The 21,463-nt window shown below is 35.4% G+C and overlaps 1 protein-coding gene across 7 annotated transcripts in view; it reads right to left on the reverse strand.

The window, feature by feature from the left end:
- LOC138707446 (hippocampus abundant transcript 1 protein) overlaps positions 1-21,463 on the reverse strand; it is a 141,436-nt gene that overhangs the window by 15,026 nt on the left and 104,947 nt on the right. For 4 of the 7 annotated variants that reach the window (XM_069836902.1, XM_069836909.1, XM_069836907.1 and 1 more), the window contains exons 11-13: positions 12,928-12,954; positions 6,854-6,980; positions 331-426 (exon numbers count right to left, since the gene is read on the reverse strand). In XM_069836902.1, the coding sequence (XP_069693003.1) occupies positions 331-426; positions 6,854-6,980; positions 12,928-12,954 (250 nt within the window). The remainder of the gene's footprint in view (positions 1-330; positions 427-6,853; positions 6,981-12,927; positions 12,955-21,463) is intronic. The other 3 variants (XM_069836904.1, XM_069836903.1, XM_069836906.1) reach the window with 3 other exon arrangements.

The following is a 21,463-nucleotide window of genomic DNA, read 5'->3' on the forward strand; positions in this document are numbered from 1 at the left end:
CACCTTATATCATGATATTAATGTTGTGCAAATTCATTATGAGCATGACGTTCAATTAATCTCGAAACAGACGAAACTGTGTAAGTTAAGAAACCAAGATTAAAGACGACAGAGTGTGCACTTTTAGAGACATGATTATTATGAATACCAAGGGGAGGGAAATCCCCTCACTCAAAAAGACATGTAGTACTCATTTCCAGTAAACTGATACAACTCAGTTCACATACAGAGAATCGACATGCACACATCTTGCAGTTTAAAAACAAAGCAATGAACCCATACAGAGCACAAGTCTGAGGAGGCATGCAAGATGTTACATTAACACAGCACCTTGTAGTCTCAGCTTAGGACGGTGGAACCAGGTAGGGTCATCTCCTGTGTCATCCTCAGCATTGTCTCGTCTCCGAGCTGCACTGCTGCTGACATCTACAGGACACAGTACAAGCCTCAGCAGGCAGGTTAGCACCAAACTTGCACTACTTGGGGCATGCAGCAACTCAACAACTCAGCCTTCTTGCAATGGCAACCCTCTCAATAACGTTCGTTTCCAGATATTTCTCCTCACCGAGATCTGGAGTTACACTGGTGCTAATTTGTATCAAAATAATCGAGAACACGCCATACATTCATGCTGGCAACTGATCTACTCAGTGTAGTGTTCATCCAAGCACACGTACATTTACATCGTCTCATTTGTATTTATGTGTCAATTGTCTGGTTTAACACCATGCATTTCCTCACTATATGTTACACAGGTTGTTATGCACAGAGAAATATATTCAAATAAATATGGAATTGTATTTGAAGACTAGATATTACAGCATAAAAAGATATCGAATTTGAAGAAGATGAGAGTTATGCTACAAAATTGGTTTCATCAAAGGCTATATATATAGCAAGCTAAATACTGTAAAGGTTTTTTAGTTATACAATTTTTTACAGAGAAATTTCTTATTTCAAGTCCATCGAAGAGAATACTGGAGCAATGAAAAATGTTTTCATATACAATTCACTTAAGTTATGTCTAATATAAGACATAACTCTTTCCCGTTGTCAATTCCAAGACAACATAACTGTAGTAAATCAATTCTTATTTTCTGTAAGAGAACATCTTCTTAACAGAGTGGAACACTCTCAATTCGTGTTTAAAATACAATGACATCATTAAACTACAAAATGCTCACAGAACTGTTCTTATATACAGCAAAATACACTGATTATAAAACATAACATTTCTCAGTTTATAATACAAAGATGCTGCACTAAACATGAATTAACGCAATTATCATTTGCTGACATTAATACAAAATATTCTTCGAAAAAATATATACGTATATATGTATGTCACTTCATACATCATGTTATAAATCTTTACCAAATTCTATCCTTTTTTTTTTTGAGGCAGAATACAATCGTATAAAAATATTTTCTGCTTCGAAAATATTTCTAACACAGAAAGCCATACATTTTTTTTTGGAACATAGCACATCCAACATGTTTTTATTGTCATCCAATATGGATGAACACAATTACTTCAATGCCATAAGGAAACTGGCTAAATTTATTTTAAAAGTTTTCACCTCAAGGTATCTCCTAATGTTCTGCACTACAACGTCCTTTCCTTATCTCAAAACATGTATTGAATATCAATATTAAAAAATTAAGTAAACACCCAATGGCATCTGGTTCAGTTAATGCTACAAAAAATCAGTAGACAACGGAACAAAGCCCAGTTTTGTGGGTATATGAATGGTAAACCACATATTTCTTTCAAAATCTCTGCCTGGGTGTTTGGAATATCACAATATTTTTTCTGTATTCGTAATTTTATATAATAAGAAAACAGAACTATTTGTAAAGATACACGAAGCACATGATATATCTAAAAACGTCTTTGTTAATTCATTTTTTGTTTTAATTTAGATCCAGAATATTATTAATAGCAGTCTATGACCGAGACAATATTGACACAAGCACAATTGTATTCTGAAATGCCACAATTTTTACTTAACATAAATATTACCTATAAAGAAAGTTAAGTTTGGACCATTTTAACAATATCATGATTAATTTGGTGAGCTATAGTGAATAGCGAAATTCGATTTTAAAAGTCAGCTTAACAGCTGTGGGGATCATCATGCTAACCATATGTTATTAAAAAAAAAAACAAAAAAAAAACACACTAAAGTATGGTTTATTTAACAACACTCGCAACTGCAGAGGTTATATCAGCATTGCCGGTGTGCCAGAATTTTGTCCTGCAGGAGTTCTTTTACATGCCACTAAATCTAGTGACATGAGCCTGTCGCATTTAAGCACACTTAAATGCCATCGACCTGGGCCGGAATTGAACCCGCAACCTCGGACACAAAAGGCCAGCACTATATCAACTGCGCCACTCAGAGTGACACCGTATGTTATCCCTTTACTGTCAGATGATCGTTCACCTCCGTTGAGGTATGTATACTTGATGCCAGCAGTTCGTTTTTGCCCTCAATGGTCTATCACACCATGGATTGACTTTAAGTTGGCTCTTTGTAAATCCCACAAGCAATATTTATGTTCAAGTGACTCTACTAACTTTTTTTCTGCCTTGACTAGCATTCGAGATAGACATTTTTACTGTAAAGCTGCCAGAAACAACAGCAACAACATACTTAACAATAATGAGCAAGATATCTTTCTTACTCTTTTGCCCACCTGAAGGTAAAAGGTAGATACAACTTTCGGAATACTGTGAGTTCCTTTCATGTGTCACCTGTAATGAAGGGAAGTCCAAGTTTCCAAGCAACACCTCTCTTGAATAATCCACAATTGCTTTCTCCCGAATTAGAACAATATAGAGTAGCGTGCAAATTAATCCGAACAGGACAATTTTTACATTTTCTGTCATTGTTGGCCTCACAGCTGCTCATACCGCTTTAATTGACATCTGTAGTACGTGTAATTCCATTGTTGGAGGTCAGTCATTTTTTTTTTATAATATGTGACATTTTGCCTGTCCTTTTGTACTTATAAGCATTTCAGTTGTGTTGAAGACTTAACACTGCAATCCTCTGTACATTCTGTCGTCTTCACAAATGGATATAACTCCACGAAAACGGTCTAAAATTATAACATTAGCAGAGCATTCTTCTATGACACAGAGGCAAATTGCTGCAGAATGTCACATCGGTTTGGCTACTGTTAATTCGATCATAAAACGATACAGGGAGACTGGATCCATCACACCCCAGAAAAAAAGGAAACTGTGGCCGGAAAAGGAAGACTTCACCTGCAGATGATCGTTTAATTGTCAGGAAAAGTATGCTAAATTAAATCCTAGACTAACTGCTGTCGACTTAACCCGCGAGTTAATGGCTACCACTGGGGCGAATATTCACGTCACAACAGTGCGGTGTAGGCTTTTGGAAGCTGGACGAAGGGCTCGTAAGCCTATTAAGAAGCAACTGCTACCCCCTGTTATGTGCAAAAAACGCTTAATGTGGGCAAAATTACATCAACACTGGACAGTGAATGACTGGAAGAATGTACTTTTTTCCGATGAGTCTCATTTCGAGGTCCAAGGCCACCGTGTTTCTTATGTATGGAAAGGATCCGAAAAAGTAACAGCAGCTCATCTCCAACAAGCACCCAAATACCCCGCTAAAATAATGTTTTCGGGTTGTTTTACACATGAAGGGCCTGGAGCATTAATACCTATCAAGGGAATGATGAATTCTGACAAATATACTCACTTATTGGAAACCAGAATCGTACCCCAGCTGCAAAAATCATTTCCGGATGGCAGAGGTGTGTTGCAACAAGACCTGGCACCATGCCATACGTCTCGGAAAACTACAGAATTCTTCAACAAGAAGAATATTCAGGTACTCCCCTGGCCAGGCAACTCACCCGACATCAACCCCATTGAGAACTTGTGGTCAATTTACAAAAGAAGAATGCAAAAAATGGATTGTTCTACAAAGGAGAAGATGATTTCTGCCCTCATTGGTGTATGGTTTCGCGATGAAGAAACAGGGAGACTGGATCCATCACACCCCAGAAAAAAGGAAACTGTGGCCGGAAAAGGAAGACTTCACCTGCAGATGATCGTTTAACTGTCAGGAAAAGTACGCTAAATTAAATCCTAGACTAACTGCTGTCGACTTAACCCACGAGTTAATGGCTACCACTGGGGCGAATATTCACGTCACAACAGTGCGGCGTAGACGTTTGGAAGCTGGACGAAGGGCTCGTAAGCCTATTAAGAAGCAACTGCTAACCCCTGTTATGTGCAAAAAAACGCTTAATGTGGGCAAAATTACATCAACACTGGACAGTGAATGACTGGAAGAATGTACTTTTTTCCGATGAGTCTCATTTTGAGGTCCACGGCCATCGTGTTTCTTATGTATGGAAAGGATCCGAAAAAGTAACAGCAGCTCATCTCCAACAAGCACCCAAATACCCCGCTAAAGTAATGTTTTCGGGTTGTTTTACACATGAAGGGCCTGGAGCATTAATACCTATCAAGGGAATGATGAATTCTGACAAATATATTCACTTATTGGAAACCAGAATCGTACCCCAGCTGTAAAAATCATTTCCGGATGGCAGAGGTGTGTTGCAACAAGACCTGGCACCATGCCATACGTCTCGGAAAACTACAGAATTCTTCAACAAGAAGAATATTCAGGTACTCCCCTGGCCAGGCAACTCACCCGACATCAACCCCATTGAGAACTTGTGGTCAATTTACAAAAGAAGAATGCAAAAAATGGATTGTTCTACAAAGGAGAAGATGATTTCTGCCCTCATTGGTGTATGGTTTCGCGATGAAGAAATGAAGAATATTTGTGGGAAATTAGTGGAATCCATGCCAAATCGTCTCAGAGCTGTTATTAGGAACAAGGGAAGCCACATAGATTACTGAGGTATGTCTTAGATCCTTTTTTTATCCCGTTTGAGTGTTTTTGCATAAGTAATTACGTTGTTCGGATTAATTTGCACGCTACTGTAATATTCACAAGCCGTGTACCTGACTGCTTGACTTCAATTTGGGTACACACTTATCAGAGAATCTAGCGATACGCAATGCTAACAACACACTACCATTTCCAACAAAGTTAAAATGATCCAAGCTTTCCATATATGTCATCGTCAGACCTCTAACCAGCACAAATGACACCACTCGTATAAGTAATTTTCATTATATTCAGACAAGATACTTTTTAAAGGATAACAAATGAATAGTTGGTAATTAGAATGTGCTTGTTGTTCATTTTTACACTACACAAAGTATCAGTAATTCATTATACAGAACAAAATTGGTTTTAAGTTTCAAATGCAAGCTAGCAGTCTTTCTTATTCCAAATGAAGCAAATTTTGAAACATCAACTGACTACCTTCTTATCTGGGATATATTATATGCACAATTTCATTTTCCAATTCATAAAAGAACAAATAGAACCTAAGAAATTTAGTATAACTTTCCAGCAAATAGTATTAGTTAATGATGATAGTTTTAACTTCATCCTGTACTATTTTTAGAACGGTCTCTATTATACTAAATGTACATAAATGAGGTACCGGTACTCAGAACAATAACGAGGTATTCAGATATCAAAAAATGTATCTTTACATTAATCATCAATTTTATGTATGCATATTTACTAGAATCAAGGTTGATGTACTGGTATTGGAAATGCATTGTTTTCCTCAAAACTGCACAATGTTGACATGAGTAGCTCTGTCTGCAATATTCATTGCAACAGGAAGGGGTGTCTGAATAATAAAATGTTTCCCAATGTTTAAACAATTTCTGCATAAACATTTGTTTAATCACTTACAGGAAAAACAATAAATCAATAATAGTACATTATGCAATGAGCCTATAATGGTAGTAATTAAGACGCGAGTATGTTTATGAAACGAGCACAAGCGAGTTTCATAATTTTCATACAAGCGTCTTAATTACCATTATAGGCAAGTTTCATACGACTTATGCTCGACCATATTTCTAACTTGAAATTATTCATAAGTATTCATGTTATTCTTATCTGACTGGGGAGCGGAACTGACCTTGTGCAATATCTCGTAAATTGTGTGTATCGATTTTTTCCGATGAACAAATGTTATTGACCTTGATATAATCTAGCGAGTAAAATAAACATTAATCTTGATATAACCTTGAAATTGATTTAGACATTGAAAAACGAGATGACAAATTGAATTTATTTGAATATTATTTACAATTAACGCTAATTATTATAGTAACAGAACGTAACCTTCTGCGACAGTATTGGATTTCCAGCCTCCGTGACATTTCGCTAGTTGTCTTTCGATTGAATATCTGAGAATAATCGATACTTGTGCTTTCATATTGCTACAGTGGTGTTTTCTGATTGATGGAACACCTGAACTTTAATGAATAGGTGTACTTTAAAGAGGTCCATTAAAGGGCTGCTACCAGGTGTATCATTACTACATTTCTGCATGGTCGAGCATAAAATTATTTTAAGTATTAATATGACAGAATTCAAAACTGTTATGCAATGTTAAATTAAACGAAGACCAGCTGGATGTAGGAGATTCAACAGAACAAAACAAATGTTTAGCATGTGTTAATTAGAGTTCTGTTATCTTTAACTATGAAGTATGCTGCACTGCTTTGCAGTCATACTGAAGGTCAATGCATACAGAAAATTGTGAGTGGGATAATTTGGCATATATCCCAGAGGGTCCTTTGATAGAAATGACGTACTTTTATGTACAACAATTTTAAAAAGTTCCTGACAAATTAATAAACACATGCATGACATCCAACATCCTTACTTACCATGAGCATTGCAGCGAACATTCAAACACTTACCAGATTGTCGGCGGGAGCTTGTTCTGAGATTAGTACCGAGTGTCGTGCCATCTGGGATGAAGACGGCGACCAACAGGGCACATATAACCAGAAATGCCCCAAAAACAAATGGTGGACCTGGCACCAACTGTAACAAATTGTAACGCAATTTTAATCTTTCAATAGCAAGTTTTCATGAAGCAATCAAAAATTTACATAGCTCAAAATAAGTTTAAATACACCAAACTTTCCACAATATACCCACAAAAATCCGATTTAAGAATTAAGAAATTGTGGATGAATATAATCACTTCTGTACTGAATTCAAAAGAATGACATAAGAAGTGCAGTTGTAACCCAATTCTTATTTGCTGAAGCTACATTACGGGAATGAATATATGAGAAATTTTATACAGTACCTACTGTCCTTATGCATTGTAACAAAAAATGAACAGCAAATCTACTGCTGAGTTTGAATAGAATTATTGTTCAGAAAACAAATGTTCCAGGCTGTGTACAAAGGTTAGCATTAAGTCATGGCAACTATTTATTTATTTTTTAATTAAATCACGAGCTGCAAGTCATATGGCATCCATAGTACAAGTATATGTCGCATAGACAGAAATGTGAATTCAGTTGTGAGTCGACCACCATGCCACGCATTCACCATATGAATATGATGTTACGCATCATGAAGTTATGTATCGACTGCTGTGCAGAATTGATGTGACCTGATAGGTTTTTAGGGGATTTTTACAGTGGGTATGTGTGTTGTAATGCTATTCCAACTAGCATAACAAACACGAGTTGGATCATGTGTCGTTTATGGATGTTTGATCTCTACCCTACCCTATCCTACTCATACACATACCCTATCCTTTCATTTGCATATTTCAAAATTTCGAACAGTTACCATAACTTATGCTCCAGTCCTCGTAGAAAACATATGACCATACTCAGATTAAATAATTATACGTTCTTGCAAATTTTCTACATAAGATACCACTATGCAGGTTTTATGGCAAAATTAACATGTAACCAATTGCAATTGCACACTCATATTAAAGTAGGTAAATAAAATTGAAATTATACTTCCTAAGTGAAAAAAAAAGCAATACAGGTTAATGTACAGAAGAATGCTGATGTGTACTTAGAAGCTTGTGGAAACTTTTACATTTGCATAAATGTTGTTTATTTACTTAAATAACTAATGAGTATATGAACAAACTTGTCATTGTACAGCCATCTGGATATTTATCAGTGACTGAAAATTATAGTGTGAAGGTCATTCAATAATTAAACGCTATTTAGTTGTTCATTATTTTCATTATTTTTGGGGGCACAAAGTTTACAAACTTATATGAAAGCTAATTTACATAATAGTTTGATAAATGTACGAAACTTATTTTATGCTATTTATTTCTGAAATGTTCTTGAGTCAAATTTCACTCTGCACTATTACAATTTGCTCGGATATATTTGTTGTTATTTTCATTCTATACTGTACATTTTAGATAGTGTTGTATGTATTAATTGGGAAATTATACCATTATTAAACAAAAATAATAACATATTACAATTTATTACAATTGCTACAAGAGTGAGAAATTATTATTTCTTGTTCCCTGAGTTCAATACTGGTAGACAAATCTTGCAGTACTAAGTTTGAAGCTTTAATTACACACACTCGAGACAAGAGCATCAAAATGTGTTCATGTCCTTAAGAAACGTTCTGGAACTTCTTGTATTAATGATAATCATATTTTCTTATTCCATCAATGAAGTGGATAGATGAAAGTCCTCCTGCATTAAAACCAATTGATCTATTGTACATACAACCCATCCAACCAAGGATGATTAAGTGAGGCGAGGGTAACTTAACAGGTGGATTTTCATCCCAGACACAACTCAGAATAAGTCTCTAACGATCACCAGATTTAACATCCTGGTCCTCCCCAATGGACATTGTAAAATGTACCAGTCATATCTGTGATTTACACAGAGAAATTCTATACCTGTCTGACCATCTCCATGTATTACCCAGATTGGTATATAATTTTGTAAAGATAAGGAAAAAGAAAAATCCTCATCCTCCAGTCTTGTCCAGCATAAATACCATTTCATCCAATGCTGGGAATGAAACCTGAGTTCGCGAAATAGCCTGAGCTACTGAAAGAGCATAAGGGTTTGCTCCGAATGCACAATGTACTGACCTTCCTCACTGCCTGGCAAACATTTGAAATATCATGTTCATCAGACACTTCTGAAAGTGGCAATATTTTAGAAAGCAGCCATACACTTGCCATCACTGAGGTATTTAACTCAGGGTGTTCCATACAAACATACAATATTAATGTGCTCGTATTTGTATTACTGGGAAGATTAGACATAAATCAATAACGCGCAGATGGGAAAGCTCTTCCTCCTTTCTGCCACCCATTACAGAGATGATGTTACCATGTTTGGCTCAGGTCACACCAAATATGCAGAGAGAGGAAGGCATTTACTCCTTTCTGACAGCCTCTACAGAGGAGATATCATAGTCTATGGCACATATCAATGTTTGTCTTATGTCTTACCTTCCCAGTAATACTTCCGTCCACATCAAACATACACTTAAACTTTCCCACTTATTTGGGGCTAAGAGGGATGAAGTTACAGGAGAATGGAGAAAGTTACACAACACAGAACTGCACGCATTGTATTCTTCACCTGACATAATTAGGAACATGAAATCTAGACGTTTGAGATGGGCAGGGCATGTAGCACGTATGGGCGAATCCAGAAATGCATATAGAATGTTAGTTGGGAGGCCGGAGGGAAAAAGACCTTTGGGGAGGCCAAGACGTAGGTGGGAAGATAATATTAAAATGGATTTGAGGGAGGTGGGATACGATGGTAGAGACTGGATTAATCTTGCTCAGGATAGGGACCAATGGCGGGCTTATGTGAGGGCGGCAATGAACCTCCGGGTTCCTTAAAAGCCAGTAAGTAAGTATGTTGATATGTGATCGGCAGTTATGAAGTTCTCTCGCAGTCAAATACTGACATTGTAGATGGAATATCTAATTTCTTACAATGACTACATTTCGGCCACATAACACACTTTGTTAAAACTGCACCCAAATGTATTGAATTGACTGACATTGTTACAAGCTAGGGGAATGAGTTCTTCGGGATATCATGCTATAATCCTCCTGGCTCTCTCCATGATGGGTAAGGAGAAGAGAAGGGTGTATATAATTTTGGAAAGAACAAATTATATAGAGTGGATGGTAACCTCTGCACCAAAATGAAAGTGGTAATAGATCATGAGGAGAGATTCGAAAAATCTAAATAAGTTTCTTCTGCAATATTCACCATTTCAGAGGAAATTGTTATGTATCTACGAAGCATTTGGCAACAGCACGGCTACTACAATAACTCTACCAAGCCCGGCCTGCAATCCTTACCTTCCCTTCCCCCTCTGCTGTACTCAGTCGGTGACGTGCGACATTGCACTACGTTGCAAGATCTATTTTAACAATTTTCGCAATTATTCAATTTAAATTCATGGCTAAACGGTTTGATATGCAAAAAAAGACTGTTCAGATTATTTTTACCTATCTGCTTGTATAGCAATCAGTCATTTCTCTTGGGCCATTACCGCAATAGAGTGCTGCAAACATTGGGCAAAGACCATTTTCTTCCTGCTTAAGAGTGCTTCATCGAAGGAAAAGTGCAATAAAAGTTTTGTTACATTTAGCATGTAGAATCACCTCTTAAATTTTAGTGCATCGGCCCCCTTTCACCCTGTATGGACAACAGACAAATGGGACCAAGGCAAAAGTAATGAATTCCGAATATGCGGCACATGGGCAATGTTGAATGTAGTGACCAACATTCTATCACACATACTTTTACTCGAAAATCTCTGTATCGCACTTCCCTAGTGCCTGAAAGACTGAACAACCACATTTCATTTACCCTCTACAACAAGAAGAGGTGCAAGAATTTCGTTTTGTGTAGCAATAGAAAAATCAAGGCAACCAATGTTAAACTAATTTCTATTACAAGATGTTCATAAATCAACCAGCACTGTGTCCAGAAAAATCTTTTGAAAGAAAATTCTTAGAACATTATATAGAGAGTTATGCAAAGGACATATTCGCTACATACATTTCAACTAAGTTATAGTTTCACGTATTGTATTGTCATAGTTGAAGGGGAAACTTATAACATTATTATTAATGAACTCGTAACTAAATCTCCCCTCAAAATGTGCACATTATTAGTTCTATACAGAAGACAGAATACAAAAAAATTAGCTACACACACTAACTATAAGGTTGCGAAATAAATCTTGAAGAAAATATTAGCCTTGAGTAGATAGTGCTCCCGTTAAGTGCACGATCTTATATAGCATGTCATGTGAGAGTGTAGGAATTCCAGAGAATAGAGGATGGCTACTCAACTACTCTTTCCCTGTATGCACCATGTTTCTTAATTAAACATTCCAAGTAAATTTCCATACTCTTACACTTAGTGTGGACAGCTACACTTTCTTTTTGCATTTTTATATCTGCCATGGAAATTTTTGTGCACAATCTGAGAGGAGATTTCGACTTCAGCTCATAATGGTTCCCTTGTTATTAAGATATTTAAAACTCAGAAAACCTAAGATGGCAATTACGAGTATCTACATGCAATAAGCTTATATTTTGCCATTATATAGGCATCTTTTCCACAAACACTTGTAAAACTCTTTGAGTATGGCAGTCAGGATTCACCGAAATCCTCTCCATATCAGTTATTCAAGTAGTTTACAAGGCATTGTTTGGAAAGTGTTGAATGCTAATTTTAGTAACTAACTAGCACACATTTTTCAATTTTACCTTTATGAAAACACTATTCTCGGAAGAATTAGAGCATCATATTACACAAAGACTTTAAATTTCCAAAATCAGAAAGGATTTACCGATCAGACTTCTGTAAGTGTTAGCTGTAATACTTTTGTAAAAATTTGATAATAGTACATTATGCAACGAGCCTATAATGGTAGTAATTAAGACGTGAGTATGTTTATGAAACTCGCTTGCGCTCGTTTCATAATTTTCATACGAGCGTCTTAATTACCATTATAGTCAAGTTTCATACGACTTTTTATGCTCGACCACATTTCTAACTTGAAATTTTTCATAAGTATTCATGTTATTCCTATCTGACTGAGGAGCGGAACTGACCTTGTGCAATACCTCGGAAATTGTGAGATGTGCGCAGACGCGAAAGTATTGATTTTTTCCGAGAAACAAATGTCGACTTGACCTTGATATAATCTAAAGAGTCTAGTCTTTTGATTGCATATCCGAGAATAATCGATACTTGTGCTTTCATATTGCTACAATGGTATTTTCTGATTGGTGGAACACCTGAACTTTAATGAATAGGTGTAATTTAATGAGGTCCATTAAAGGGCTGCTACCAGGCATATAATTACTACATTTCGGCATGGTCGAGCATAAAATAAATAATTTGGGTCTAAGATGTAGACCTAGAGTTTTCTTCTGCAAACACTTTCATATTGCTACAATGGTATTTTCTGATTGGTGGAACACCTGAACTTTAATGAGGTCCATTAAAGGGCTGCTACCAGGTGTATAATTACTACATTTCGGCATGGTCGAGCATAAAATAAATAATTTAGGTCTAAGATGTAGACCTAGAGCTTTCATCTGCAAACACTTTTTATTTGGGGGAAAAAAAATCAAATTTCAGTCAATCTAGCGTAAAACAATATTAATCTGATTTAGGCCTAAGTATTTTTGCATTAATACTATAGTATTAGTAGGACAAACTAACTATACACACTAACTACAATGTGTCTTCATATTTCAAAGTTTCCTCAGTTCACCTAACAAAAGCAACAGATCACTGCTTCCACCACTGTCACGTAACACTGCACACAGATGCATGCATTGATGCCACATCTCATTGTTATAACAAAGACATACACAGCCTACAGCTAGTCAATAACAAATTAAATGCATGAACTATGCTAAGCATTTCACTACAATGATAACTGCAGCCTAAACGGAATGTGAGGGCCGGTACCATACCTGCCTGATGATGGCCCACACAGGTTCCTGAGTCAGCACAACACAATAACAAAGTTTTGTCAACACTTCAGCATCAGATTTTCATGCATAATCGTATCACTATAATCAAAAGTAACTCTTGAGCAAGAGAAAATTTGACAGAGTATAAAATTAACCTAAACAACGAAAAAGTTTATGCATCAAGAACAAAATTAAAATTACAAGCAGTTCTGCAACATCATCTGCACACAGATGTATCTCATACACAACATTTATATAGAGACCCTGCACTTATAAACAACTATTTAAGGTAAGCGTTCACTACATCGTATCGCACTCCTCGTACGAATCGCACGCAACAGATACTTTAATTGCAGTGTGTTCACTGTAAAGGCTCCACCTCATCACCTCATCAGATTCCACTATCAGCTATTTAAAACATGACGTCGTACGATATTGACATTACTGAAAACAGAGGAGTTGGGGTTAGGTCTATTAATTACGTCTGTTAGCGAATAAGAATTTGTAATTGCTTCATGCGTCTTAATTGAAGAGGAAGAAACGAAAGAAATATTGGTTACGTAATATATTTGCAAGAAACGACTTGATTACTGTAATGGGAACGCCTGAAATTATATAATTCTTCACAATTTTCTACAAGCGAAATAAGTTTTCCGTCTGCCATTTTGGCGCGACACTGAACATGGCACAACATAATAGTAACAGATGACCAATTAAAATTGATTTATTAAAGAAGGCCATGATCGCACGCATCGGAAAAGTTGCTCATCCGAGAAATGTGGACAGATTTGCCGAGAGGCGATTCATGCAATATGATGTAGTGAACGCGGTTACATAACAATTACAGCAAAGATAGTCTTTTTCCAATTTGTGCGATTCGTCCGATGAGTGCGATATGATGTAGTGAACGCTTACCTTTACTCTACATCAACTCTGTAGATAAGTTTCTTAATATTCACTCTATGTGGGATGTGACAATACTAGATACATAGGTAATTCTTGCAATTATAAAACTAGGGATTTGGGAATACAACAGTATTAACCTGCTTTGTTAATGGTACCTCCAACCAAAATACGAAACTGAAGAAGAATTTAAAATTCCATCTTAAGGAAGATTCCACAGAAACAAGAAATTTCGTTTAACATTTGGTGGATGTGTGAGAAAAAGATTGTCTTCTGAAATGCAACACATGTTTTCTTCAAGAAAGTTCGTGGTTCCGTGGAAAATTGCCAATAATTAATATAAATATGCCGGAGATTATAAATACGTGTGTGCGTGCGTGTGTATAACATAGGAAAGCATAACATACCTAAAGAAAATTACAGTTTACACAGGAAACAAATGTCAGGAATGGATTCTGAGAAAAGTGGTGACTATAAAGTACAATATTGCAACAAATTAAAATTTTGAATTACTTCCAAAAGAAATCAACATCCTATTATTGTGTATAGGGTTAAATTGTGACAAATATCTTCCATAGCAACAAAAGGTTAATGTGTAGGCCTACATAGACTCTTAGGATAAAAATCCACATTTTTTCCTTAATGTCTTTCAAACTTTGGTGACATGATTCTTGGGAGTAAACTAAGAAATTTATACAATTCAAAATTGAAAATCGAAATAATGGATCCAAAAAAAAAAAATTTTTTGGAAAAGAAAAAAATTAATAAAATTTCAGACCGACGTAACTGCATTAAAAATTGACCTAGGGTAAAACTTATTTCGCCAAAATGATTCCCTACCTATGAAGAATGTTACATAAGCTTACTACAGTTATTTATTTATCTTGAACCATTCAAAAGATGTCACATTATATAAGCACTTAAGAATATATATATATTTTTTTTGGCGGGGGGGGGGGATAAAATAATTATAATCGATTGGAAATAATAATTTTAGTTTACAATGTTTAAGCTTTAATTTGGTACCTCATTTAGTTTTTGCTAATGTTGAAGTCTACTTTTTGTCCGTCAGAAGGATAATAAATGTGAAAGAATGTGAAACAGGAGAAAACGGACACTAAAAATGGCGCGAGTATAGTGAGCTTATATTATAAATGCCCAAATAATTATGAAATTATTGAGGTAATGAGTACAGGTTATATATTTTTTAAAACAACGAGGGTCGCTCCAAAAGTAATTCACAACATTTTTTTTTATTTATTTTTTATTCTACACCTTTGCAATTTATGGAGGTCATAGATACATCCTTCCCACTATAGTCCTTCAGTGACAATCAAATAAAACTAAGAAATTTAGAATTGTGATGGCTCAATGGATGTATTCAATATTAGGCCTACGAGACAAAAACACGGTTTTCTATAATAAATTACTGACTCCAAACGCACTAGTTACATGAACCCTACATGTGTCACTACACCAACATATTTACATTAGGTAAAAAAAATAAACAAAGCTATCAACATGCATAGTCCTAAGTTTATTACTCAATTCTACATGTGAAGAACTCTTTCTTAGCATTTAAAAATATTCATTACTGTGACATATGGTCACATTCTCATGACTACTGGAAATATTATGATTCTCACACTAACAAGCTATACAAAGAATACGCTTATAAATCATACTTTTCGTATTTATAAATTATAATGATTTACAATAATTTCAAATAGGCCTACATACTTTAATACTAAAACAAAAAAATATATAATACAAGTACCTCGTAATAAATATTTTATGCAAAGAATGTGTGAGAAACCTAGAAAAATAAAAAAAATGGGTGAGCTGGCAACTCTGATATATTAAATGAAAATTTAATGAAATGGTTATTTTCTGTCAGCATGAAAAACACTACAATTTTTACACATGTAATGTGATACAAATGTACAATTACTGATAACTTGGTACTTGTCTGCACCTTTCCTTACATGTGGGGGGGGGGAAACAACAACATTATAACAGGCGAAATTTATTAATTTTTTCCGTGTCTAGTCAGATGATAATTTTGTAACAAATTTTTTACTGGTAGTCAAATTTACACATTTTCAACCTATCACAATATTCAACTTCTTATCGCAACAAACATTTTTTATTAGTTAACTGCACAGTTACCTAGTGTTGGTAGAATTGATCTTAATGAGATGGTAAATACGACGATTCACCATTGAACTGCCTGACATTCATCTTACAGTTGGAAAAATCCTCGAAAAAATGCTAACCAGGTAATCAGCCCAAGAGAGATTTGAACCCACATCCGAGCATAATCTTAAATCACGTGTTCAACCCACTACTGCCTGTGCTGTGCTAGTGGCTTTGTAATTTTAAAACTATTACACATATATACACACCTGTCATAAAACCCGATGTACCGGTATATATTCATTTCTATATTAGTTCAGTGATTATTTAAGGCACTGAGGGACAGGAGTACTCAAATCCTCGGAAGTCTGTGCATTATGATTTCAAATAATAAAATTATACTGCAAATGCTGCAAATTCTTCAACTCTTGTAGATGAGAAAACAAATGTGCATGCAATAAAATTTAAATATACATAAAATGCTATAGTACAATACACCAGTGCATTTAAAATATCAACTTTAGCAACAGCAGAGTGGCCATGCAGTGTTCATACAAGACGTGCCTAGTCAGAGCAAATGAAAGGAAATACAGGAATAAAGAAGGAATCATGATTACAAATAAGGTGTTCCATAATTTAATTTATTGGAGTATAAGTATTTTGTTATTGTCAATGTGTACAAGTTCATGTTTTGTGTCCAGGCTTGCTTCATATATTTACTACATCAAATGCTGGAAATAATTTTAAGCCAGTCTCATTCTGTGAAAAATGAAAATTCAAAATAAAAACATTGGTTTGTCAATATTAATCCTCAGCATCGACATATTTTTATTCTAACAGATACACTTGATTGTACTTGTCACTATCTCTTGTCACTAGAAAGTTCTTGAAATTTATATTTTCCCCGCCATTCATAAAATATTTTGATATAATACTTCTTGCACAAAAGGGGAGATCTGTAACTGAAACTTGATTAATATATTTCAGTATTATTTTGTATTTATCCTGGTAATAATGAACAGTTTGACTCGTAGACATTTTGTTTTTGCAGCATTAACTTCCCATGATTGTACGAGAAGATTCGAACAGAACAGCAGTTACATAGACTTTTGGCTCCCCCCTACTACCATTAATGCATAACACAATGTCAATACAGCGGTTGCTGTCGCCTGCGATACAATGAACTTTTCTGCTGATTTTCGAGTTGTCATTTTTTTCCGGTTATTATATGCTTATTTAAGTTGTGTTAACTCTCGCTAGTGGTTTTATATTTTATTTTATCCGTCTTAGTATTTATTTTATTATTGTAAATATTTTTGTTTTATCACTATTATTATTATTATTATTATTATTATTATTATTAATAATGAATTATTTTTTATTACTATCTTTGCATCATCTCTGTCACGATTATTCTATTATTATTATTATTATTATTATTATTATTATTATTATTATTATTACTATTATTTCTATCATCAGCATTATTATTTGATCTCTGTAAAATTTATGTCACGTGTGGGCGAATCCAGGAATGCATATAGTGTGTTAGTTGGGAGACCGGAGGGAAAAAGACCTTTGGGGAGGCCGAGACATAGATGGGAGGATAATATTAAAATGAATTTGAGGGAAGTGGGATATGATGATAGGGACTGGATTAATCTTGCACAGAATAGGGACCGATGGCGGGCTTATGTGAGGGCGGCAATGAACCTTCGGGTTCTTTAAAAGCCATTTGTAAGTAAGTAAGTAAAATTTATGTAGACTACTGGACTGTACCCGAGCACGAGCATATGCTCATTTCGGGTACCTATTCATATGTATTCATTTCAAATGTAAATTGTAAATAAATTTGAATTAAATGTTTACATAAATTTGCCAGTATAATCGCAAAACAGCATACGAAATAGACAACACACTTTGTTGTTTTTAAACTTAACAGAATTGTAATACTAAAGCTAGCTTTTCAAAAGTGTGAGTGACGTTATCCAATTTTATGTTAGTGGAGATTAAATATTATTTTCAGGCTTGATTAGGACACTCTATATAATCAAATCCTAATTACAGTTCTTATTAGAAATACTGTCGATATGCAGGGCTGACTAAAAATCCAAATCTTTTGCAAGTGTGGTTATATACAATCTCCACTGTAGTGTATGAAGAATACCAGTAATTGTTTGCACGCTTCCAATAATTAATAAGTTACTTCTAATTTGTCATGAGAATGATCTGATTTATTATAGACTTATTTTCTCAATAAATGAAATGCACATAAAACACTATACTATATGCCTCAACATTTTGATGTAAAAACATTTCTTCATCATCCCTGCTACTGTGTCATCGCTCTTGACACATTGTATACCTATGTTTACAATACCAAAGTCCATTTGAACTGAAAATACACAGCCTTTTCCATCCCTCCCTAGTTCCTGCCTAAGAATTCTACTTATTTCAATTGTATAACTTCACATATGCATTTAGAATTTGCTACACTTAGTTAATGTACGACAATTAAAAAAACATACAGTAGAACCTCTATTATCCGTAGTAATGAAGGGGGTGGACAGAACGGTTAATCGAAAAAATCGGATAATCCGTACCATAAAATATTTTCGTAAATTAAGTGATTTGTAAGTTCCTCCTGGTCTTGAAGTTCACTAATTTAAATTCGGTTGGCAACGACGTGTTTTTAAGGGGCAAAGAAACTTTTTGTAATGGGTGTCAGCAGAAAGATAGTATTAGTAGAGGTCTCATGTCGTAGATTTACATATTCTATACACTTTATCCTTGACTTTTATTAAATCGCGCACAGTTGTAACATTAGTTTCGTGTTCTGATGCGAGATGAGCCAGTTTCTCTTTCCCCAAACCACTCAATTATTTGCACTTTTTTCGATACTTAGCACAACACATTTTCTTTTGACACTTATGGAATACATTTCATATATGAGTTGTACAGGGCGGCAACTCGAACAGTGGACCAAATTGTGTAAGTGTAAAGGCTTGTAATAACACTCCCTAGAAAAAAATACGTACTTCCTATGTTTCTGTAACAAAAAAAAAAACCAGAGAAAGACAGTCGGATGACCCGGCAATTGGTTAATAGGGTGACAGATAATCGGGGTTCTACTGTATATATTTTTTTCAGACGTATTTTAGTTCTTCACATCTCAGAATTTGTTGACAAAACAAAAACACAACAGTTAGCCTACTGTAAAAAATTCAAGTCTAAATACTGCCCAGCTGAGTGGTTATTTCGCATCCAAGTTTCCCCCCTCTACTTCTGCTGCTCCTCTGCAAAGGCTAGTAGTTGAGTTGTTAGGCTGTTTTCTGAAAATATTTGCTGTACGGGATTGGAAGTCTACGTAATATTATACAACTGATTAAAATAATTTAAAGAAAAAGGCCCCATTAAGTAAATACAGTAGCATGCAAATTAATCCGAACACGACATATTTTTACATTTTCTGTCATTGTTGGCCTCACAGCTGCTCATACCGCTTTAATTGACATCTGTAATACGTGTAATTCCATTGTTGAAGGTCTGTCGTTATTATTTTTTTTTATAATATATGACATTTTGCCTGTCGTTTTGTACTCATAAGCATTTCAGTTGTGTTGAAAACTTAATACTGTAATCCTGTGTACATTCTGTCGTCTTCACAAATGGATACAACTCCACGAAAACGGTCTAAAATTATAACATTAGCAGACCATTCTTCTATGACACAGAGGCAAATTGCTGCAGAATGTCACATCGGTTTGGCTACTGTTAATTCGATCATAAAACGATACAGGGAGACTGGATCCATCACACCCCAGAAAAAAGGGAACTGTGGCCAGAAAAGGAAGACTTCACCTGCAGATGATCGTTTAATTGTCAGGAAAAGTACGCTAAATTAAATCCTAGACTAACTGCTGTCAACTTAACCCGCGAGTTAATGGCTACCACTGGGGCGAATATTCACGTCACAACAGTGCGGCGTAGGCTTTTGGAAGCTGGACGAAGAGCTCGTAAGCCTATTAAGAAGCAACTGCTAACCCCTGTTATGTGCAAAAAAACGCTTAATGTGGGCAAAATTACATCAACACTGGACAGTGAATGACTGGAAGAATGTACCTGGAGCATTAATACCTATCAAGGGAATGATGAATTCTGACAAATATATTCACTTATTGGAAACCAGAATCGTACCCAAGCTGCAAAAATCATTTCCGGATGGCAGAGGTGTGTTCCAACAAGACCTGGCACCATGCCATATGTCTCGAAAAACTACAGAATTCTTCAACATGAAGAATATTCAGGTACTCCCCTGGCCAGGCAACTCACCCGACATCAACCCCATTGAGAACTTGTGGTCAATTTGCAAAAGAAGAATGCAAAAAATGGATTGTTCTACAAAGGAGAAGACGATTTCTGCCCTCATTGGTGTATGGTTTCGCGATGAAGAAATGAAGAATATTTGTGGGAAATTAGTGGAATCCATGCCAAATCGTCTCAGAGCTGTTATTAGGAACAAGGGAAGCCACATAGATTACTGAGGTATGTCTTAGATCCTTTTTTTATCCCGTTTGAGTGTTTTTGCATAAGTAATTAAGTTGTTCGGATTAATTTGCACGCTACTGTATCTGTCACGTGATTTCCACCTGTTTTGACGACCTTGTGACATAACCACTCGGATGGACGGTACGGTTATGGTTACGGTTATGAAGAATAAAAGTTTGGCAAAGAATAAACCTTAATTGAAGTAGTCTTATATACTGTATTTGCTTCTGCTTAATATTATGTTAGAAACTGTATTCGACACACAAATATATTTTTTTATGATTACTAATTATGGTAAAACGACCACACTACAAAATTCTGAAAATTCTGTTCATGAGAATTCTGGCAGAGTTAATCTTGCAATTCATTACATAACTTATCATATCTGTTCCTTTCATCTGACAGAGACTTACATCAAATTAACTTTTCTAATAATTTCTACATAAATCAAAATAGGTAAGTAAGAAGCTATATTGGTGATATAAAGAGAGAAAAAGGTAGAGAAAGAGACAGAAACAAAGAGAGAAGTATCCATAATTAATTTCAGCCATACTCAAGATCGGGGTTCAGGTTATGGTAGTTCAGGTAAAATCCCACTGGTTTCATGACTATTATTATTATTATTATTATTATTATTATTATTATTATATTATTATAATATTGGGTTATTTTACGACGCTGTATCAACATCTAGGTTATTTAGCATCTGAATGAAATGAAGGTGATAATGCCGGTGAAATGAGTCCGGGGTCCAGCACCGAAAGTTACCCAGCATTTGCTCGTATTGGGTTGAGGGAAAACCCCGGAAAAAACCTCAACCGGGATTCGAACCCGGGCCACCTGGTTTCGCGGCCAGACGCGCTGACTGTTACTCCACAGGTGTGGACTTCATGACTATGTTAGACAGCATACTACTGGGGATGCACAGTTATTTTATCACTCCATAATG

Source organism: Periplaneta americana, chromosome 10, assembly GCF_040183065.1.
Source record: "Periplaneta americana isolate PAMFEO1 chromosome 10, P.americana_PAMFEO1_priV1, whole genome shotgun sequence".
NCBI classification, from domain to species: domain Eukaryota; kingdom Metazoa; phylum Arthropoda; class Insecta; order Blattodea; family Blattidae; genus Periplaneta; species Periplaneta americana.